Source organism: Thermobia domestica, chromosome 18 (genome assembly GCF_964235325.1).
Source record: "Thermobia domestica chromosome 18, izTheDome1.hap1.1, whole genome shotgun sequence".
Lineage (NCBI taxonomy): Eukaryota > Metazoa > Arthropoda > Insecta > Zygentoma > Lepismatidae > Thermobia > Thermobia domestica.
Genome location: NC_137471.1, coordinates 139,255,728 through 139,280,406, shown reverse-complemented (window position 1 = coordinate 139,280,406; position 24,679 = coordinate 139,255,728). Strand labels below are relative to the sequence as shown.

Here is a 24,679-nt window from a genome sequence, read left to right as displayed (position 1 = left end):
TAAGTACAATAACTTTCAGGTAAGTCTTTTTACTATGTATACACTTATGTTGTTAGTTTTCGTTCTGGTTATTCTGTCTGTCGAATTATACTTCGCAAAATTGATCATTAGTAGGAATAGTATGGTATGGGAAGAATACGCTTTCTCTTTCATCTGTGTCGGGAGTTTATAATTAAAAATAATCAATAGTTCACGAGAACATAAGCTGTAAAGCTAATCGAAATTCAATTTGACAAAGCATAAAAGAAATGACGAAGAACATTTATAGGAGAGAGTGTGTTGTTTGTGCCAATGGCAGAGTGGGTCAACACTCTTAAAAGGAAACATCAGCAATGCATCTTTTGATTGTATCAGTGTTGCCAGATCCGAAGATCAAAAAGTAGCGAGGTTGTGCTCTAACGGATTTGAGCTATTTGTAGGCCAAACTTGCAAAAGTGAATTATCTTTGAGCTATACATTTTTAATAATTATATGCACCGATTAAACAGGAACACCTGGAGTTGGAAATACGTCAGATATTTGGATTGGCAACAGTCAGGCGGCGGCTAAAATTTCGGACTGTTTGTAGTGGTGTTAAGACAAACTCCATACTACATCAAGAGCAGTAGAGCTGCAGTATGGAATGAACTGGTTATACGATGATAGTATAAAACGGGCGATCTTTCTGATTTTCAAAACGACATGTTTATAGGTTCTTAAATACATTTTACAACGTTTATAGTATGATTTTCCACTGATTTTCCTCACTTCTTTACTTCATTGTCTAAATTCTTTATTTGAGAGCCATGAATTTTGGAAGTTTTCATTATAGCTCTACTTACTCATTATGTTACTATGGATAATACAGTAACCAATTAGATTTGCCATGTTCATGTTTACACAATTATCATATCAAGGCATTAATTGGGACATTAACATGGTCAGTGCTAATGCAACAGCACAAACTCAACAAAAGTCTAGTGATGTCAGATCTGGAGATTAAAAAGTACTATGGTACTTGTACCGATTATGGTCCGGGTCCCTAATATGGCCCACCCACCATATCTCTGCAGATTTACGTTGGTGCTACTAGATGACGATATAAACTATGTCCTCATGAAAAGCGTATACATATTTGCGCGGCTCACAGGACATAGTCTATATTGTCATCTAGTAACAACAACGTAAATCTGCAGAGATATGGTATGTGGGCCATATTAGGGACCTGGGCCATTATCAGTACAAGTACCATACAACAAACTTTAAATGAGTATTGAATCTGTTAGTTTTACTAAAACTATTGTTCGTTGTGAATAGAATATTCAGTAAGCAAAACTTTTATTGTATTAGCTGAAACACCTATTCTTCGCATGGATGAAATAAAATATCTATGTAAACAAGCTGAACAACGAAAGAAAGAAAAAATATCGGTCATTTTCTACTACTTTTACATATCCCGGTAAATGCCTCCCTGAGAAACCCCTGATTCGAATTTTGAAAAAAAATACTCCTCTGGCCCCCAGGTAATGGGGCTGTATTTGGAAGTCAACGCCTGAAGGAGTAACACCATTCATTTTAGAAACCGCGAAAGCCATGGATTTGACACTAATATCGGTCATTTTAAATTATTTTTATTATTATGTCTCGGTATCCCCCCTCCGTGATCCCGGCCCGCAGCCAAATGGGGTAAATTTGGAAGTTAATGCGATCGGAGTTTAACCATTGATCTCAGCGACCACAAAATCTATGAATTTGACAGTAATATCTGTCATTTTCTACTAGTTTTACATCTCCCGGTAAACTCTCCTCTGAGACCCACTTGGTTCGAATTTTGAAAAAAAAAAAAAAACGCTTCGTCTTGGTCTTGGGCCTGGACCAAGGTACCCGTGACAAAAATTTGATAACTCTCGGTCCAGTCGTCTGGTCCCCAGGCCACACACAGACACATAAACAATTTTATTTATGTTAGATTATATAAAACTAATAGTTTGTGATTTCATATATGAAAATAATAAATAAGCGGATTCTGAAGAGTTATAGCTTCCAGATAATTAAAAGTAGCCCAATTTGGAATTTTGGTAGCAAGAGCACTTAAAATATCGCCCAATCCGCTACTTCTAGCCCAATCTGGCAACACTGTTTGATATTTCTGAAAAGCGTTGACTTTTATGAATAATAAAAAAAAAGGAAAAAAAGATTGCAGAGAGTGGCTTTTCAGAAGCGAGAACCAGAAGAAAGGGTAGGAAGCCGCAAAAAGCACACTCGTTGATTGATCCCTCTGCAATCCTGTGCTAAGTGTCACGGAAACGTGACTCGGATTGTAGTCGGTCCCTCCCCCGCTTCAGACAGCACAACACCTTAAGGTATTCTTTCTTCCTTGTTATGCCATGGCTTCCTTAACTTTCACATTACACACGTGACCAGAAAGAAGCAATTGGGACTTACTTGCTTTCTGTACATAAAAAGAAATAGCAGATACTAAATGAAAAAAAAAATCGATTAGGTAACGAAGTAAAACGAAAAACACAAACTCTTTTTATTTGGCAATTTCCGTATAAGGCAACAAAAATATGTATATACTGTATTTCTCTTCAGAACTTTGCATGGAGTACTTGCTATCCTATTTAACTTCAATACTCGTACAAACACTAAAAATCTAGAAAAAGTCATGTTTCCTGAGTTTTTATACTACCACTACGGTACAAATTGCAGATAAAATGATCACATCTTCGTTTATGTCTTTGGAAAACGTTGGAACGAAAAGAGCCATCCTCTAATAAAATCATATTTTTCTCAGAAGACTTTTTAAACGAATCGGCAGAAGGGGAAAGCAAAATCAAATAAGCATTTTCAATAACATTTTACTTACGAGGCACTAAATAAGTGTACTAGATTTTTGTAGGTTTAAAAAAAATATTTAAAACAAAACTTTTACATGGTTACATTAGTACATATGTGAACTATTTTCTCACGTAGTCGCCATCACTCTCGATGCACTTAGTGAGACGAGAAATCAACTTTTTTATGCCTTGGTCAAAGAAGTCTGCCGCCATCTCTTTTGCCTAATTCTCCACCTCCAACTTCACTTCCTCGTCAGTTTATTTATTTATTTTTTTTTCGCACTGATGTGCATCTTCAGGGAGGTGAACAGATTATAGTCTAAAAGTGCCAGGTCAGGGGAATGCGCGAATCAGTCAAAATCGACGGTCATTCACTCCTTTGCTCATCGTGCAGATCAGTACGACCATTTTTAAATTCACGACACCATTTAAACACACTCATACGATTCATTGCTTCTTTGCGATAAACTGATTTGATCTCGTTAAATACTTTAGAGCAACATTTTCCCTTCACAACGAGATAAGGATAACGCTGCAAACCTCGCACTTGACGCAGATTTTATCGACATCTTTCTATCGGGAGACGTTACTGTGGCCACAATTTTGGTTGCACTGACGCGTGATTAGGCTTGTTGGAAAGGGTGGGAGCTAAGCTACACGGCAGTGTGATGAACACAGCAATAACAAATTCCATATGCTCGCGAGGGCCCTAGTTCATTTATTTTGCGGACGTGCCTGGTATACAGAAGACAATACTGTAAAATGAATATAATTAATTGGATTTGTAATTAGAAAAAGCTAATGCTGGGAGCTTGTCTCTATAGGATGATACATAGACAATTGAAAAGTCCCATTACAGGTTTCAATGGCTTCAAGTATGTAACGAGCAGAAGACATTTTGAATAAAAACCCGTATCCTAAAACATGTTGTTTCCTTGCTACACAGAAAGCAAAACCGAAGCCCAAAAATACAATTGTGTATCGTACACTCCATGTTGCAAAAGGCGAAGAAATGACTTAATGCTATTCGCCTAATATTACGTGTCTTCTATCTCCCCTAGCTGCAGCTGAGCACTCTGCGTGCTTATTCGCGTTGTTAGCTATTTCCAAGTCAGCACGGAAATTCTCCAACAAATATGGCTTCAACGCGATGACGCACCACCACACTTTGCACACGTTGTCCATGACCATATCAACCAATTTTTTGGAGTTGTTGGATAGGCAAAGATAGTCCAATTCTGTGACCTGAACGCTTCCCCGATTTACATAACTCCAGTCGACTTTTTCTGTAATTACAGTCGCTACATCGTGAGGGCTTATTTAATTCATTTATTAATTGGATCTGGATGAGCCTTTTTCAGAAGTTATTTAAAACAGGTTCTATTGTTTAAGAGCCTGACTTGCTAAAAAATAATACAAAATTTACCATTTCTTTTGTTTGTTTTTCATAAGTGAAAGGAGATACTGAAATACAACTTACCACAATCATAGATAATGTTATTCTACAACAGAAAATATTACCCTAAAGAATTTTCAATGTTACCATTCATAGAAATTATAGTGTTGCCAGAATAACATTTCCCCCAAAATTTAAGTTAAGGTAACGACTAGAGGAACGAACTCAACTGCATTTGAGGGGGCCGCGGTGGCTCAGTGGTAGAGCGTTCACCTCTGGTGCTTGGGGTCCCGAGTTCGATCTCACCCCCGCCCAGTGAACTTTGTGGCGGATAAATGCCATGTCATTTTCATTTCATTCATTTCTCATCTTTACCGTCTCCTTTAGCCGTCACAAATTTCATTCCATTTTTGTTTTGGTATCCTGTGAATTACTTTTTAAAATAACATTATTATTTAATTGTAACAACTGTATGTTAACAGGATTCCAAGACAACATGATAGGTAATCAAATACAGTTGAGTTCGTTCCTCTAGTCGTTGCCGTAACAATATTTTTGGAGAAAATGTTATTCTGGCAACACTGAAAATTCTTCAGATTCATATTTTCTGTTGTAGAATAACATTATCTATGATTGTAGTAAGTTACATGTCATTATCTCCTTTCACTTATGAAAAACAAGCAAAAGAAAAATGGTAAATTTTGTATTATTTTTAGTATGTCAGGCTCTTCAAGTAGAATACAATCAACTACTCGAGACTTCATCTAAAGGTTTTATCCAATGATGATGAAACAAGAAACATACAGTACGTTATAGCCACTTAACGAAGAAAGGACGTATGATATTGTTTGGAAAGGTAGTTCCTTTGTTTTGATATTTCCTTTTAGTTTCTTATGAAGGAAGATCTTTGGGAGGTTCTTTGTCCATCTTTCTTAAAGGGATCAAGGCAAACTAGCTATGATGCATTGGTTGTTGGCATTCTGTTTATAATCAATCTCTTCCTTTGCATGCATATTGGATCTCTTCTCTTGATTTCATTCAGTGTAAGGCATAAGGACCAAATCTCTTAACGTCGTCTCACAGATTTTAAAGCCCTGTCAGCGTGTCGAGTATCTATGTAAACATGTGGGGTAGCATGAGTTTTACATCTGTACGACAGAAATAAATCATAATCACAAAGTTAACTACGCAGATGTTTGACTACAGTGTTTATTATCTTTATTATGACATTTTAGGGGAAAAAATTGCAACTCATATAAAGGCATGCGCCCTCAGGTTGTTCTCAGTGTAATAATGTCCGCATTCGTTAAAGGCGCTTCGTCTTAATATGAGGAAATCTTTTAAATTGTCCATCGATTACAACTCTTTTCTCTTATTTTCCTCGTACACTCACCGTTTCTAAAAATATAATTTGTTCCTGGTATTTTAATTAATCTTTCTTCCCCTTTGAAATTATCTTTAATAGTACAGTAACACCTGTCTTTGGCGGATCCTTTATTAAACAGAAACTTGTGTTAAACAGAAATATTTTACGGTCGCATAAACTTACTGGCGAAAATCGTGTTAAATTCTTTTCGTTAAACAGAAACTGTATTACACGGACAATGGAAATCAAAATAATATATATTCAGAAAGACAGACATTGATGTGAAAAACAGAAGCAGATACAACGGATATACCTGCTTTAATTGAGAATTATACAGAACGACTGAAAGGAGAAGAAGGGGTGGAGGAAGAGGAGAAATAAGGCACTGAGTTGGAAGGAGAGTGTAAACCAAAGACGTATCAACATTCTGTCAAAAGTTTAAAGGAACGGCAACATTTGCCGTAAGTCGAAATGACACAAATATGTTTAGTATGGTTTCTCAGGCTAAAGTATCTGTAGAAAGTTGACCAGACAAGCATTTGGTTATAAGAATGTATCATTTACAAAGAATAAGATATACCAAATTTCGAAATGTTAGCTTAATGTTTGGATTCTTAGGATCAACGATACGTCCTTTTTTTTTTTTTAACTTTCCTAGTTGTACATGCTCTGCTACAGAGGACATTTGAGGATTGTTATGCAAGGGCGCCGATTTCTCTGTAAATTTGGGGGGGGGGCATTCAGATGCAGAATATATATATATATATCTATATATATAAAAGAGAACGCACAAATCCTTTGTGAACTCATCACGCTAATACGGCTGAACCAATTTCTTTCATTTTTGGGGGGTTATTAGGATTTGGACCCTAGATGGTTTTTATCATATCACTTTAATTTTTAATTACCAGTGTCTTGAGATAATTGACCATTCAAGTGTCCATACGTACAAATCCTTTGTTATTAGTTCATCATAGGTAAAAATAAACGTATTTATATGCAACCCGCATGACCATGTGACTCGGCGGGTTAACATAAATGACAGGCGCTATAATTTTAACATTTACTGCAATTTGAAAGCGAAAAAGTAAAAATTATCTAAGTAACAAAGTTTATTGCGTTCCGGGGTGACCGCAGCGAAGCGGGGTGAACGCTGCTAGTATATATATATATATATATATATATATATATATATATATATATATATATATATATATATATGTGTGTGTGTGTGTGTGTGTGTGTGAGAGAGAGAGAGAGAGAGAGAGAGAGAGAGAGAGAGAGAGGATTTGAAGACAAATTGCACTCAAATTATGCCAAATATTGTATATTCATAAATACAATATGGGGCCCACATGAGCTTTGGTGGGGTCCGGTTCCCCGGCCCCCCAGGATCAGCGCCCTTGCTGCTATGTTAAATCCCGTTAAGTCCATTTCGACAAATTTTACAGGAGAGCAAAAAGAAAATAAATAATATTGATCAAGGACAAAATAAATTTTTAGACAAGAATTATGTGAATAAATGCGATATACTGGAGGGTAAAAACCATGTGTTAAATATCATTTTTGCATACCGTTGGAACATAATTGACCTCAATACGGTTTTAGACTTAAAAAGAGTTTAAAATTTCTTGAAAGAATATTTATCTCTTATCTTTTCGTTTGTTAAATTTGTTTGTTTTTTTTTTTTTTAAAAAAAGATAAGTAAGCTGGAATTATAAATATACTTGTAATTTTAAACATTACTTTTATTAGCAAAAACGTACAATGTATTAAAATCTTAGGGTTTTATTTAGGATACTTGTTGTCATAATGTTGATCCAAGAGCCACTCAGTCTTAAAGCAGCTTCACTAAAAGTATCTGAGTGATAGTATTGCAATGATTGGGTGGAGGTCCAGGTAAGTTTAAAACGGTTATAAAGGGGAAAAATCAACTACGAACTTAACGAGGTTTAGCGTAACATGCCAATTTTGACTCCATTCTTTGGATCAAAGATCCAATATATTTCGATCAAAGAGTTTCTTGTAGGCTTTAGATCTGGAGAACTACATGCCGAACCCAAACTATTAGTTAACTCAGTATGATGTGCTTATTCATAGAAAATTCGAAAATTCGATTTAGGGGCCATTTAAAAGTTTTGTGCTTCTAAAACTAACTATTGACCAAGATCGCAATCTTCCGATCCATTTTTTAGGTTTCCTAAAATTCTTGTTCACCTAGATCTAATGAGTGTTAGACGATATCGTTTTATCTATATATAGCAGAACCTCAGTGTTCATTTTGACGACAAGAAAGCATTTTCAGAGAGAAATGGGCTTAACAGGATTTAGCATTACACTTCTGATTCTTAATGTGCATTTTTTTAGAAAGAAAAAAAACTTTGTTCATAATGGACACTCTGCCTATTTCTCTTCTCTTTGTTTTTCTTCTTCTGCCTTTCCTGTCCTAGCTTTAATCTTTGTCTCCACTAATAATACTATGAACCAATTTATTCAAGGTTAGGGATGCACACGAGACGAGACGAGACGAAAAATGAAAAAGTCTCGTCTCGTCTCGTAGCCTCAAATGTTGGTCTCGTCTCGCGTCTCGTCTCGTCTCGCGTCTCGCATAAAATTTTGAGTCTCATCTCGCGTCTCGCGTGAGACTTTCTCGCATCGTCTCGCAGTCTCGCATATATTCTGGGTCAAAATTTTGCAATGTGTTATTCTATGGCTGTTAATGAATGATGGTGTGATATTCTGTCCAAAGGCAGGTATTTGACCTAAAAGTCCATTAGCAAGGTGAATCCATGGTGATTTTCCATTGCTTTTCATGGGATGAATGTTCATAACATCATAAGGAGACGGAACCTAGAGTTCTTGGTATCCGAACTTGTATCCCCTCCGCTCCAAATTAAAAGAAAAGTTGTGCTGGAATTTGATTGCTGGACCATTCATTTTCGTCAAATTAATAGCATAATTTACAGGAAAACCAGCATAAATTGTTGCTGGATCCAACATTGTTTTCCAGCTAAGAATTCTCCAGCAATATTTTCCAGTATGCCATGCGGGCACATTTTTGCCCCCCTTCCAAAAAAAAAAAAGTCGCCAATGTAATTAGGATATAAAGAATATAACGTTTCCGTATGTTTTCCTGAACTCATTGAACCAAACCCGGATCCTTTTACTATCTCTATATGTAAATTTCTTCGTCTTTATTTAACCGGATTTCAACCTTGTCTTTGCCTGCTTCTAGTCCGAGGAATGCTCTAACGTCACAATATCCAAAACTGACACTGATTGCTCCCTTAGAATAGGTTTGAACTTTCTTCTCAGAAAGTTTAAACTCTCTAGCATTAAATTTGTGGAAGCAGCAGAGAAAATATAAAAATACGTTACTTGTGTAGGAGAACAGTGCTGCCATCTATTGTCGCCTATCTCCCTTTACACCAACCACCAAGGAATAACGTTATTTGTGTCAACGGAGTTGTGGATAACGCAATATGTTAACAATTGCGAGAATTAAAATATCCAGCAAACTATACTTGATACGAAAAAAGCTTTCTGAATCAATTTCCAGATCATACAGTTGAACTAACTGCAGTGTTGCCAGAGTATCAAAACCTGAAAAGTTTTGGTTAACCCGACAGCACTGGTGTCAAGCCACACAGACACAGACCACATTTATTTTGATCCTGAGCTAAATAAAATGCTGACCTTACAAGAACGCGGTTTCGTGTAACTTCCTACTTCAACACCTCAGTTGTAGACCGCATTTTATCGCTTGCTGAGAGGCATTCTATCCGGAAAAAAGGAAATGTTGGGTCTGACAGACTAGGCGCCAGTACTCGTGTTACTCAAATGAGAGGTTATTAATTTAAAAAAAAAAAAATAATAAGTGTAAGTCCCACCAAACCTATAGGGCCATCCTACCAAACCAGTGTTTGAATTAAACTTCCGAACTAGAGGGGGATGTTTTTGATAAATATATAGAAAGAAAATACTTATTCCATGTACAAATATCATGTTATTTCTGCGAGCCGGGCCGGGGAGAAACTTTGACGAGAGGAGATTTCCCCGCCATCCCCCAACATTAATCGCTAGTAGTAATGTGAAAAAGACAGAAACAACAGAAATATCACATTTCGCAGCAATAGGGAGTCTTATTCGCTTTTCAGACCAAAACCAGAAGTTCAAGTATTCGTGCGCGCCCGCGTGTATGTGTTTGTGTCGCAAAATAAGGTCCTAAATCGGTGCTGTAATAAATTTCCAATTTACAAAGCTTTTCTTTTTTAATGATGTTTAGAAACTAAAGAAGGTTTTTATTCTGAAAATCAACCTTGAATAATAATAAATCTCATAAAATGCCTATTGCCCCAATCACTTTTTGTTCCTGGAGGCATTAACGCTCAACTTAGAAAACTCAATAAATGTAAAATCACTAAATATACAATTAAATGTAATTCATAAATGTTGCGAAACTGCGAGAAGTCTCGCGAGACTTAACCCAGTCTCTTCTCGCATAAAATTTTCAGTCTCGTCTCGTGTCTCGTCTCGCGTGCATCCCTATTCAAGGTGAACTAGAATGTCCTAGAAGCTCGATTGAAGATGACAAAATTATAATGCAGTTCCCTTTCATTCTTTATACGTTTTTTTTTTTTTTTTTTCAAGTGACGATAGGAGAGAAGAAAGCACGGAAATTGGGGTGGGGGGAATCTAATGTGAGATTCTAACGAATTTACGCATTTTGTAGTCCTTACACACCAAAAATATGATTTTCTGTTTGCCCATCTTGATGTATGTGCAATCATCTAGAAGCCACACCGTTGAATGTATCTGAACCAAATTTTAAACTTAAGATATTCATAGCACTTTCTACGTTTTTATTATTTTTAATCCTATCTGCAAAAATAAGGGCAGTTTACTGGAGGGTGAAAATAAAATATGCTAATTTCTAAAGAGTTCATTACACGAATCTGCTACGAGCTCCTCAGTGGCTACGCGGTTAGCGTACGCGCCTGTGGCGCGGGAGACTCGGATTCTATTCCCGGCGGGAGCTCATGTGGTTCGGATTCCACGTTGATTGGTAGTTCCACGTCTCATATAGCCTCGCTGCTGAAAAGGGATGTTAAACTCAAAATCACTCATTCACGAATTTTTTAATATTTTATGTCAAATATTTCATTAACCGCATTATTTATTTATTTATTTAACAATCACCAGATGCAGCTCAGAGGCCATTTTATACTGGATATCTAACAACAACAACAACGATCTAAAAGATTTGGGAAGGTATCGGCCAGGGCCTGTTTAGAAAGTACCATCCCGGCATTTGCCTAGTAGGACCGAGGGAAACCCTGGAAAACCCCAGTCAGGATGGTCGGCAGCGGGAATCGAACCCACGATCTCTTGAATGCGAAGCCAATGCTCTACCACTTGAGCTACTTCGCTCTCATTATAACATTCTAAGTCGTTTCTTTCGATAAAAAGTCCGAAAAATGTTATTTTACTCTTGGGAATAAGTTCTTCTTTTTGCCAAGTTCCTCAAAAAAACACTCGGGCGATTTTATTCATATTTCATAAGTAAATAATCTATTAAAACTGTGGCATGACATCAATTAATTTAACAAATTGGAGAGAAAGTTCATGCAGCGGCCTGTCTTGTATTTCCTACTTCCGTTAGAGCAGTGATGATTTCAGGGAGTGGCCCAAAAGGAAAATTCCCTGCTTGGACCTACGAGATTCTCCCTCACGGAAAACCGTGCTCAACTTGGATCATTAGTATTTTCGCAGTACATCTTCAGCTCTTGTTTATTCAAAGTTCCCAGGGACGAAATTTTCTGAAAACGCTGAATTAAAGTATTTGACAATTAGATAGTTCGTAATTTGAGGAATATCGGATTTGGCATTGTTGCAAAAATGGAGGGCACAGTTTCAAAATATCTTCTTTTTCCTCACAAAAATTTGAACATTTAGATTATTAGAATTTTAATAAAAGCAGCAGGAATGTGTACTTATTTATTTATTTATAGACAGTTGCAGACAGCCGATTAGCATTTTATATTGAAACATGAAAACGAGAACAAAAATTAGAAGGGATTCCAGCAAGGCATCACTACTGGAACTGAGGGAAATCCTTGTAATACCTCAGCAATACTTGACCTTGAGCTGGGTCTCCCAGATTTTCCAATTGTGAGGCACAAAAGCTCTCCACTGTCAACTACATTTGCTTATTATACAGACATATAAAGAAATCTATCAACTGTACGCAAACATAATGGGAAAATCTATTTTGTCATCAAGGACTGAATCAGCGGCGTATGAACAGTTACTTAGACACTGCAAAACTGGACACAAGATCTGACAACGCAAAACCGAGACAGATGCTTGGCGGACATAATGCAGTTTGGAAAATAAACCTGAGAATCAGTGGTCGAAGTGAGACGGTATGCGGTGGTATGCCATACCGCCTCTGGTTTTTCAGTAAGGAGGACATACGGTCTCTGTTTTTTCAGTGATCAAGACAATATTTAAATAGCCGCTATGTCGAGTCAAAATCATAATAAAACATACCAGCTCTCCTTTTTTCCCCCACTTCGAACACTGCTCGGAATGTAATATTACATTCAGCGAGATAACACAGGAATCCTTATCTCCGTTACCAAAGGCACACCCACGGGGTCTACCGGGTCCGGATCTTCCAAACTGTCTAACTCAGCATGCATTTGTATACTTTCTCAATAAAACCATACCAGTTTATAACAGGGAAATGATTGATATAGCATGGAAAATTGATCTTGAACATCTGTACTCTTTCTTTTATAAGTAAGAATAATCTAGTTCTATCATGATTTTTTTCTGAAAGTATACGTGGAAGTATTATTTATCGTCTTTTCGGATGCAGAAGAATACTCGTTCAATACTACATAGGTAGTGGCTTGAACTATTGGACCCTTCCCACAAAAAATTGTGGGTACGCATCTGTCCGTCACTAAATATTAACGAAAGGGAATTTCACTTCCTTTGAATTGATCTTTGGTAATATATGATTCCTCTCATAACACAATTAATAAAACCACTTTTGTTAAATTTATGTTATCTTGTAAATTTCAGAAGTTTGTAGTTATATTTTTAAACCATTGCGTGTATGTTCGTATCAAACATTTGTTGTTCAAATCTAGATGGCCATGCGGATTTCTTCATCAGTTCTCACGTTAAAAAATAGGTCTACGTCCTTGTCTCATAGCCAAAAGGAAGATTCAAAGACTAGATAGAACAAATTGTTCTGAAATTAATGGTGTTCCAAACTTTTTGTGTATTAGACAATTGTCCATGTAATAGAAAACTTATACAGGAATAAAGGCAAAAAGTGCCACATGCAACATGTGCCTTACGATAAAACGACACTGATATGCTTAGTGTGGCCTCTCAGGCTAAAGTCTCTATGGAAAGTTGAGCAGACAAGCAACGATGTGTACAGAAACTCTACTTGACTACTGGAAAAATTAAATTAACCTGTGTACAATACTTTTTATGTTCATTGTAAATTTTGCGTGTATCAATGTGTAGTAGAAATAAATACTGTAAGTTGACTAAGATATGTACAACATCTTACTTTATCTCAATATGTCCACTATATGCATGCACTTCTTTTTTTAAACATACGCCTACCTTCGTTAAGAGGAAACCTATCTTTAACGGAAACTTTTGCAAGTCCCGTTCGATTCTACTAAAGACAGGTTTTACAGTAATACATCAAATCTTTTTAAGGATATAGAAGTTTACGAAAACAAAACAAAAAGTGTTTGTGAAATTGTAAATGAATAATGAAATATTTAGATTTTTTTTTTTTTTTTTTTTTTTTTTTTTTTTTTTTTGCCCCACGCTTATGTTCTGTTGGTTAAAGAAAAGGGATGTTTAAGGAAGTTGAATGCTTTTGAAAGGAATTGACGGAATAAAGACGTGGGATAAAGCGGAAGAACCTCGAGAAAACCCATGAAGACGGTGTTGTCCACAACAAACTCATGAGCTGATATCGAACTCAGGAACTGCTCGCTCCCAAGATGAAAGCTCTACCACTTTTTAGAAACTTATTGATTTTTTTTTATTTACATTGAATTTCTATCGGACTCAACAAAATAATGAAGGATAGTTAAATTACTCATCCCCTTCAGTGGAACTCGAACCCACAATTCATTGCACGTTGTGATCTGAAGCTGAACGCTCTACACTACTTGGCTATTGCCACCGGCGAGCCAGCATGCGCTCATTCTACGATTCACAATTATCATATCATAAGCATATACATTGACTTGAGTTATACAGTGTTTCCATCTGCCACGCCGTCTAACAAGTATTGAGCTTTTTTGCGCATCAGATAACATTAGTGTCGAGATTTTCGGGTATCTGAGTCGCAGCGAGTAGCGCTTAACGTCATTTCACACCTGATACTTGAAGCTAGTGGATATGCAAAACTGGAGGAGTACTTTTAATCAAATGTATAGAATTGCCCCGTCAAGATGAGTGAGCATCGTGTGCTTGTTATGGAGGATTATATTCGTAATGGTGGTTCTGTGATTACTACTCACCGAGCATTTTTCATTCGGTTCAGGCTTGGTCGACAAGATTCTATTCCACATGGACAAACTATTCAAGTTCGGATATCAAACTTTAGAGCAACAGGTTCTGCGCTGAGAAAAAATATATCCTTTTCAACCTGTTAAGTGATGAACGCTTTGGAGATTCCTGGATAAACACTCTCACAAGTGTCACATTTTCCAGCGTTGTTACGATCCGAGCTCGGCAAGGCGACTTCTTCGCAGTACAGAACCTGTTGCTCCATAGTTTGATACCCAAACTTGAATAGTTTTCCTATCCGGAACAAAATCATGTCGGCCAAGTCAGAACCGAATGCGAAGTACTCGCTGAGTAGTAATCACAGAATCACCATTATGAATATACTCTTCCACAACAAACGCACGATGCTCACCGCGGCCATACCATGGCGACTACTGAAAATGGCACGCATACCGTTATTACTCGATACCCCCTCCACCGCCGTATCCCCACCACAACTCATACAGCATCCTCTCCAAATAAGGAAGGTCTTTTTGCTGGGCCCTGTATATGTATATAATAATAATAATAATAATAATAATAATAATAATAATAATAATAATAATAATAATAATAATAATAATAATAATAATAATAATAAACATATTAGAAAAACTGCTTTGTTCAAATTTTCTTTATGCAAGGTATTCTTGTTGCTATCTCTTTCAGCATCGAGGCTATATACGACGTGGATCTACAGGTTAACGTGATATTCGAATCACATCAAATCCCGCTAGGAATCAAACCCAGCCTTTCGTGCCAGAATTGCGTACGCAAACCAATAGTCACGAGAACTCTGCAGAGTATTCTTGTAGTTTTGATATAAATGTTCTATAAGCAATACGGAATTTTGATACTCTTTTCATTTCAAGTTTAAGACTGGTCACTGAATATCACTGCGTAGTTTAGATTGTTTTCTTTAAAATGCTGTAGAAACCAAGAAAAAATCACAATAGAAGTACCAAAGAATGTCCACGTTAATCTTCTTTCATTTTCCTTGACTTCATTAAAACATTTAGCAATGTAAAGAAGATATAATTCAGTATAGTGATTCATACATTCTCAATCAATAAAAGATCAACTCAATATTTCGAACATTAAATCGTAATGAAGCGGTTTTTTTTTTTTTTTTTTTTTTTTTTTTGAAGGTACATTTTGATCCATCGCCAATAGTAACGGAGTGCCCCAATAAATGAATTAACCATAAAACTTAAAACCATAATTATATATTTCCTCAGTTGCGATTAATTCGAAATTATGAACAAATAAAGTCACTTGGGTAGTCAATCGGAACCTTACCTTGAGTCGTATTTTCCAGTGTTATTTTCCTTTTTACAGTACTGATAAAATCTACCACAAGTTTGGTTTCATCTTCTTTTCTATTCTCGTGTTCCTTTACACTTGAGCTCCCGTAAAAATACGTAATTTAGCTTGTCTTCATCAATAACAAATTAATTCAACAGCGAGAGCCATCTTAACCATTGAGTTAGAGTAATAAACATACTATATTAAGTGCATGTTAATTGGATGAGCAATCCACTCATCAACACCTCAAGAAGAAATATATTAAGATTACTACAGTTTCATCAACTTTCTCTTTAAGAAGTCTATTTCAACACAACCGTGAGGAAATGAAAACAAATTACAAGGGAATACATCAGGTGGTTTTATGCTGCATTAAGGATTCCATATTGAGTTGTGAAATACAACATCCGTAAAAAAAAGGATGTAGAAAACGTTATTCTTATCAAAGTATAATGGAAGATTTGAGAGATACGGAATTCATTCTTAATTAGAAAAGGACTAAAGATACATAATCATCATTATCATAAGTCAGTGGTGCCCACCCCCCCTTATATCTATGACGCATCCCCCCCAATTGTCTATCCGTAGGTGTTCTTCCATGAAAAAAATCTTCTTTTCGATTAATTTTACCCCCCCTCATCAAACATATTTATATAGATTTTACCCCCCCCCAAAATATTTCAATGACGCAGTTTGCGTCATAGCCCCCCCTTGTGGGCACCCCTGCATAAGTAAACCAAACCACTTGGCGTAGCAGCCCATTTTGTGAAGCTAAGCCAGCACCAGCGTCATCCACTAGCGACTAACTGAACTACGTCTAGTCTAGCGGTGAGCACGTGGTTAGCGCGCTGCGACGCTCCATCCCTAACAGGAGCATCAGGAGCTTTCTAGATCTAGTGGCCTTCACGTGACTCCTCAGTTTGCCTCACGACGCTAAGTGGACGTAGAAAATTGGGAAGCACCGGCCGGGAATCGAACCTGAGACCACGTGGACATGAATCCAACAGTCTAACCACTTAGACTACGGTGTCCGGTGCACCATCCATTTACGTGTTTATTTATCGGTCTGCTAGCGACCGGCTGAACTACGTCCAACCTAGCGGTGAGCACGTGGTTAGGGCGTTGCGACGCTCCATCCCTAACAGGAGCATCAGGAGCTTTCTAGATCTAGTGGCCTTCACGTGACTCCTCAGTTTGCCTCACGACGCTAAGTGGACGTAGAAAATTGGGAAGCACCGGCCGGGAATCGAACCTGAGACCACGCGGACATGAATCCAACAGTCTAACCACTTAGACTACGGTGTCCGGTGTACCATCCATTTATGTGTTTATTTATCGGTCTGCTAGCGACCGGCTGAACTAGTTCCAGTCTAGCGGTGAGCACGTGGTTAGCGCTCTGCGACGCTCTATCCCTAACAGGAGCATCAGGAGCTTTCTAGATCTAGTGGCCTTCACGTGACTCCTCAGTTTGCCTCACGACGCTAAGTGGACGTAGAAAATTGGGAAGCACCGGCCGGAAATCGAACCTGAGACCACGTGGACATGAATCCAACAGTCTAACCACTTAGACTACGGTGTCCGGTGTACCATCCATTTACGTGTTCATTTATCGGTCTGCTAGCGACCGGCTGAACTACGTCCAACCTAGCGGTGAGCACGTGGTTAGCGCTCTGCGACGCTCCGTCCCTAACAGGAGCATCAGGAGCTTTCTAGATCTAGTGGCCTTCACGTGACTCCTCAGTTTGCCTCACGACGCTAAGTGGACGTAGAAAATTGGGAAGCACCGGCCGGAAATCGAACCTGAGACCACGTGGACATGAATCCAACAGTCTAACCACTTAGACTACGGTGTCCGGTGTACCATCCATTTATGTGTTTATTTATCGGTCTGCTAGCGACCGGCTGAACTAGTTCCAGTCTAGCGGTGAGCACGTGGTTAGCGCTCTGCGACGCTCTATCCCTAACAGGAGCATCAGGAGCTTTCTAGATCTAGTGGCCTTCACGTGACTCCTCAGTTTGCCTCACGACGCTAAGTGGACGTAGAAAATTGGGAAGCACCGGCCGGAAATCGAACCTGAGACCACGTGGACATGAATCCAACAGTCTAACCACTTAGACTACGGTGTCCGGTGTACCATCCATTTACGTGTTCATTTATCGGTCTGCTAGCGACCGGCTGAACTACGTCCAACCTAGCGGTGAGCACGTGGTTAGCGCTCTGCGACGCTCCGTCCCTAACAGGAGCATCAGGAGCTTTCTAGATCTAGTGGCCTTCACGTGACTCCTCAGTTTGCCTCACGACGCTAAGTGGACGTAGAAAATTGGGAAGCACCGGCCGGAAATCGAACCTGAGACCACGTGGACATGAATCCAACAGTCTAACCACTTAGACTACGGTGTCCGGTGTACCATCCATTTACGTGTTCATTTATCGGTCTGCTAGCGACCGGCTGAACTACGTCCAACCTAGCGGTGAGCACGTGGTTAGCGCTCTGCGACGCTCCGTCCCTAACAGGAGCATCAGGAGCTTTCTAGATCTAGTGGCCTTCACGTGACTCCTCAGTTTGCCTCACGACGCTAAGTGGACGTAGAAAATTGGGAAGCACCGGCCGGAAATCGAACCTGAGACCACGTGGACATGAATCCAACAGTCTAACCACTTAGACTACGGTGTCCGGTGTACCATCCATTTACGTGTTTATTTATCGGTCTGCTAGCGACCGGCTGAACTACGTCCAACCTAGCGGTGAGCACGTGGTTAGCGCTCTGCGACGCTCCATCCCTAACAGGAGCATCAGGAGCTTTCTAGATCTAGTGGCCTTCACGTGACTCCTCAGTTTGCCTCACGACGCTAAGTGGACGTAGAAAATTGGGAAGCACCGGCCGGGAATCGAACCTGAGACCACGCGGACATGAATCCAACAGTCTAACCACTTAGACTACGGTGTCCGGTGTACCATCCATTTATGTGTTTATTTATCGGTCTGCTAGCGACCGGCTGAACTAGTTCCAGTCTAGCGGTGAGCACGTGGTTAGCGCTCTGCGACGCTCTATCCCTAACAGGAGCATCAGGAGCTTTCTAGATCTAGTGGCCTTCACGTGACTCCTCAGTTTGCCTCACGACGCTAAGTGGACGTAGAAAATTGGGAAGCACCGGCCGGAAATCGAACCTGAGACCACGTGGACATGAATCCAACAGTCTAACCACTTAGACTACGGTGTCCGGTGTACCATCCATTTACGTGTTCATTTATCGGTCTGCTAGCGACCGGCTGAACTACGTCCAACCTAGCGGTGAGCACGTGGTTAGGGCGCTGCGACGCTCCGTCCCTAACAGGAGCATCAGGAGCTTTCTAGATCTAGTGGCCTTCACGTGACTCCTCAGTTTGCCTCACGACGCTAAGTGGACGTAGAAAATTGGGAAGCACCGGCCGGAAATCGAACCTGAGACCACGTGGACATGAATCCAACAGTCTAACCACTTAGACTACGGTGTCCGGTGTACCATCCATTTATGTGTTTATTTATCGGTCTGCTAGCGACCGGCTGAACTAGTTCCAGTCTAGCGGTGAGCACGTGGTTAGGGCGCTGCGACGCTCCATCCCTAACAGGAGCATCAGGAGCTTTCTAGATCTAGTGGCCTTCACGTGACTCCCCAGTTTGCCTCACGACGCTGGGTGGACGTCGAAAATTGGGAAGCACCGGTCGGGAATCGAACCCGGAATCAGGCGGACATGAGCCCAACGCTCTAATCCAGCGTTTCCCACACTACGGGTGTTACTTGGATTCTCGCGGCACACTTATAGATATTATTATTTATAAATATAAAACACAGTGGTATTTTTTTCTGTGATTATTCATCATCCTCTCACAGAGAAGAAATCTCTATCACTGCTTTTCCCCGTGGTAAATCATTATGCTTATTTTTCATTCTAATTTAAAAATAGAAAACAATTGCAATGAAATATAGGACTCAGGTTTTTAAAAATACGCTTTAAAAAAAAACTGTGTCCAACCTTTTACTAAGAAGGAAGATCACTAAATAACGAACGAACAAACAAATCTCTCTTACTTTTAAAACACAAACGTAGGTAATTTGTCGAAAGGATTGAATGATATTTTAAATTTTCAAGTTACGAAATAGTCTGCAACAATAAAGAAGCAATAATGGTTATAACAATGATAACCATTTTTTTCAACATTAGAAATGTACAGAACAGTAACCCGGTATGAAACTTAAAATTGTAGATTCACAGTAGAGGTTCATAGTAATGTGAAATACAAATCTACATTTTTTCCCTAGGTTTTGTAATTGGATTGCTATAAAATTAATAATTTTGTTTAGATTCCTCGCGGCACACCAGCGCTCATTCACGGCACACCGGTTGGGAAACGCTGCTCTAATCACTTTTTTTAAAACTTACTTGAACTACTTATTACTAATTTTACTTGCTTTACTCGTTTAACTTCCTTTTTCCAATAACCTAGTACGACAGGGACACGAACACAGAAACATCGACGACAATTAAAATCACAAAAGGCTCTCCCACCGGGAATCGAACCCGGGAGCCCACACACCAAAGGCTCACATGCTAGCCACTAGACCAGCGGGCTACCACTATACTACGGTGTTCCCTTACCATCATAAGTATTCTGCCATTATCGGTAGGTCACCTGGGCAAGGGAATTGTTTTGTGCGGATACATCCCTTTAAGGATATTCTTGTCCCACCCTTTTAAGTTTAGATTCGACTTAAAACCCAGCAACGATGAGTACTAATAGATAGCTTATTTATAAAATAAAAAATAATCAAAACTGTTATCCGATAAGTGTTTTATCATAACGTAATATAATAAAAAAAAGTTTCAGATACTAAACCAAAGAATCGACAACGTTCTACCGTAAAAGAAATAAGGAATTCTACAGGTAATGCTCGTAAAGAAGTGACTCCTTACCAAAAAAAAAAAAGTAAAGAAAAGAAAAAGGCAAATGGAGAAAGTTACGAACGTTCGTTTTTGCGACGTTAAACTTTGATTTTGTAGTTATCGTAAGTCTGTACTTTAAGTTCCTTTGCCTGTATGACAGAATTACTCACTTTCCCTAACTGCTTTCTGTTATCTTCTTTATATGTTCATCTAAAATTTTAAAAATCTAATAACTCGGTTATTACTTTTTCCTTTTTTCCTCGCCTAAACTCAATGAGAATATTCCTCTTGTATTTTCTATCAAGGTTGGATTAACCCATCCGGAGGCCCTGGACTAGAAAAAAAATATGTGGACCCTGCTTACTTTGTCTAACACATTTCTGTAAAAGTACAGTAGGAAAGTTAAGGGAATAAGTTTTATATTTTTGGACATATTTTATCTTATGATGATGATTCTATCTTGTATGACTCTTTTTACACAGCCAACAAAGTGGAGACCCCCGTCCACGTGGAGACCCGGGACCCGGGACTAGAGTCCCCTAAGCCCTCTCCCTTAATCCGGCCCTGATTTCTAACTAGCTCTTTTCATAATCTCTCTCTTTTATCATAATCTTTTATTTCTTCTCTTTGATGTATAAAAATCAGCTCCTGAACTTTCTCTCTTCATTTTCTGAATATCCTGTATGTAGTAAGAAAGTATTTGTATGTCATTTCATACCTTCCGTCGTACAAACAAATGTATTCATTCCATTAAGCGTTTTGTAATGATTGCATAAGATGAATCTCAAGATTACAAATTATGCAATTGAAAAGAATATAAGTATAATTGCAATACATGTGATCATCAAACAACTTTTGTGTATAATATTGTTCTGGACGAAGCAGAAATATGTAAACTTCGAAGAAAGGGAAAAGAAGTGATATGTGACTTTTGAAATATGAGTATGGAGAGGAATGGAGAAAATTCGTTGAGTAAAATGAAAAATGAACCATTTTTTTTACTTTAATAGACAATACTGGAAATATTACAAGAGAAAGGATTTGATGAGAATAGCATTGCAAAGAAACTGTTTTGCCGTTTCTCATTTGGTTTTCCCCTGAAAAATTAAGGCCATTCTACGTCGTTCCATCATCCGAACTCATTCCAACGGGATCAAGCTTGGCGTGGTGGCAAACTTTCATATGCTATCATACTAAGTATGTGAAACATTATGTTGCACAGGTTTTGTTCCTGAGTTATGAGTGGTTTCAGTTACATTGTCGAGAACAAAACGCATACACCAATCCAATCCCACTGGAATCAAACTTAGCATAATGAAAGATCTTGACCTACTATACAAGCGTGTGAAATATTATGCTGAGTAAGCTTTCAGTTCTTGAGTTTTGTGCGGTCAAGTTTTGAATTAGGTTCTCGAAATCAAAGATGAAAACATTCACCGACTCTTCCAATAGGGATCAAGCTTGGCACGGTGAAAGATCTTGATCAACTTGTGGCTGTTGAATTAATATTGTACCACTCTTAAAACTGTTATATATGCCTTGGGCCCCAACGAAAAGTAACACATCTCCCATATAAACACTTAATAAAACATCTCAAAAACGAATTAATAAATAAACGCCAGCAGTTGAGTAAGTTTTTGGTTTTCGAGTTATGGGCAGTCAAGTTTTCAGTCAGATTTTCGAAAACATCGATAAAAAAAATCACCGAACTCGTCCCATCGAATTCGAACTTGGCATGGTGAAAGATCTTGACCTACTATATAAGCGAGAGAAATATTATGGTATACAAGCTTGTGGTTCCTAAGTTACGGGCAATCAAAATTCCAAATCAATTTATTGGACATAATTAAAACATAACAGGTACTGTTTAAGTAGTAATTAATGTTTTTGCCTCGGTGGTAGAGCGTTCTGGTTCGATCCCAGCTCGCGTCAAGTGGACTGTTTGATGGGTTTTCTCGGGGTTTTCCCGTTTCCTCCCACTTTCTTCATTCTATCATTTCATTCATTTCTCATCATCACCGTTTTCTTTAGCCCACACGGTATAAACATGGGACGTAAAACTCAAAGATTTCATTTCATTTTAATTAATGAACTGTCTTGGATAGAAAAGAATAATAGAATGATTTTTTTTTTTTTTTTTTTTTACGATTGTGTGCATTTAACTTGTTTTGGGATGTAATAGAAGACAAATTATAGAGATTAGATTTCAAATAATGATCCTTATAACAGCAAAAGAATTATTCTACCAAAAGCAAGAGATTATCAGATCATAACAGTTAGCGCATAGAAGCTCCTACAATTAGGACAAACAACCTGTGGAAGACATCAAAATACAAGGATAGCATATATGAAAGTCGGAAATGGTACCTGTATATTGCTACCCACATTTGAAATTTAAGAATGTAAACGCGAATACTTTTTATTATGTTGATTCGAAGGATTTCGTACGAAGCTGTAACTTGCTTATTTAAACAGAAGTGTCATCTAATAATTGACAAATTTGCGAGTATAGTCTAATTTAAGAAACGTAAATGCACATATCATATTATACGAATGTTTCAGTGAAATTTCGGAATTCAGAAAGGACAAATTATGAGAAAACAAGGAATTCGGGTCCTCGGCCGGTAGCCAGCCCAAAAATGTAGGGGGGGGGGGGCGGTCGATCCAACCATTTATAGTTCATCACAAGCCTACCATGAAAATTTTAGGAGGGTGCAGTAAATATTTAAGGGGGCCGGCCCCTAGACCCCCGTGGATACGGGTCTGTGACAAAAAAGAATTTTTTTTCAATAAGTTTAGTCTTTCTTTCGAATAGAAAAACTTATTATTTCGGGGGATACCTTGTTTGACGTTTCAAAGCTCATATTTTATATGAGCAATACTGAGCCAGTCTGAAATTGTTCGATTTTCGCGTTTCAGAACTACAGCGATCTTCCAACTCAATTTCAAACCAGAGCTACTTCGTGGCTAAACGGTTAGCGTAAGCACTTTTGTTGTAGGAGACCCTGATTCGATTCTCGGTGAGAGTTCATGTGGTTCGGATTCCACGTTAATCAGTAGGTCTATGTCGCATATAGCTTCGCTGCTGAAAGGAACGTTAAACTCAGAATGAACTTAACTCAGAAATTCTCGCATTACTTCTTAAGTATTTCAGGGTTAGTGTATCTGTTTCAATCGTTTTATTTACAATCAAACGTATTTCTCGATCTTTAAAAATGTACCAGATATGTCCACGATTTGTGCTTTTTATTTTGCTGCTTTAAATACTGAAATTGATATTTCACCTCATAATTCTTATTATAATGTAGTTATTGTAAAGATTTCTATCTGTAAAGAACAATCAGCCAAAATTCCCAATAATAATAGGTTGAAATTATTATTGCACCCTAAACTGAACAAATAGCCACTGAAATGTGATCAAAACAAATCACCAAAGAAACTTGCTGCACATTTGCATAAATTGAATTAATAAGCACACACTTCCACCGTTGATGCACTTGGAAATTTATTCAAGAATCAACGACACTTCCCACATATTTCCATTAATGCAATTCTGTCTCACTGGTACATACCGGTGGAGGTTCCCTGAGTTCTGAAGGAGCGTACTCCGATGGAGGGTATTCCTTGACGGCCACCGTGGCCAAAGAATCCGGCTGTTGCTGGGGCTGCTTCTCCATCACACTGGTTTGTTGTACACTGCTTGCAATGCGTGCACTGGTCTGATTGCTGTTGGAGTCGACGGCCTCTCTTCTCTTCTGCCAAGTGAGAGGTACCGTCGTCATTGGCTCCGTTAGCTGATGGGAATCGAGGTCACTAGACCTCTTCTCCTCCCACAAAGAAATAAAGGAAAGTAAGCCCTTTAAAGAACATTATAACGGCAAACGAATACAATCACGCTGTCTCGGCTGCAAGAGATTTCAACGCTTGTCAACAAGGTATCTTTCTACCAGCTCTTCCACAAGCGGAGGATGTTCTCCATCCATCGGAAGAGAAGGGAGAGATTTATTTCCGTACATACTTCCTGTTTATGGACCAATATACAAGTCAAAGAACGGCTGATGGGTAAATCTGATAGTGATATCTACTCATAAAAGCTTATCGTGAATCATGTTGTAGATTCACACGTCTACTTTCCATAAACAGTTCTTTTTCACCTTTTATGGACTATTGTGCCATTTCTATATGCAAAACATGATATTATAATGGATAAGTGAAAATTCATCTCTAAGAACACCAAGAGCCTGAAAAATATGCACTATTAAGTGTTAGGCAA

At 38.4% G+C, this 24,679-nt stretch overlaps 1 protein-coding gene across 2 annotated transcripts in view; it reads right to left on the bottom strand.

The window, feature by feature from the left end:
* The window catches only part of Msr-110 (DUF3736 domain-containing protein Msr-110), a 172,847-nt gene extending 148,644 nt beyond the window's left edge, over positions 1-24,203 (bottom strand). For both annotated transcript variants that reach the window (XM_081746698.1, XM_081746697.1), the window contains exon 1: positions 23,979-24,203. In XM_081746698.1, the coding sequence (XP_081602824.1) occupies positions 23,979-24,188 (210 nt within the window). In that variant the 5' untranslated portion in view covers positions 24,189-24,203. The remainder of the gene's footprint in view (positions 1-23,978) is intronic.
* Between the last annotated feature and the right edge of the window lie 476 nt (positions 24,204-24,679).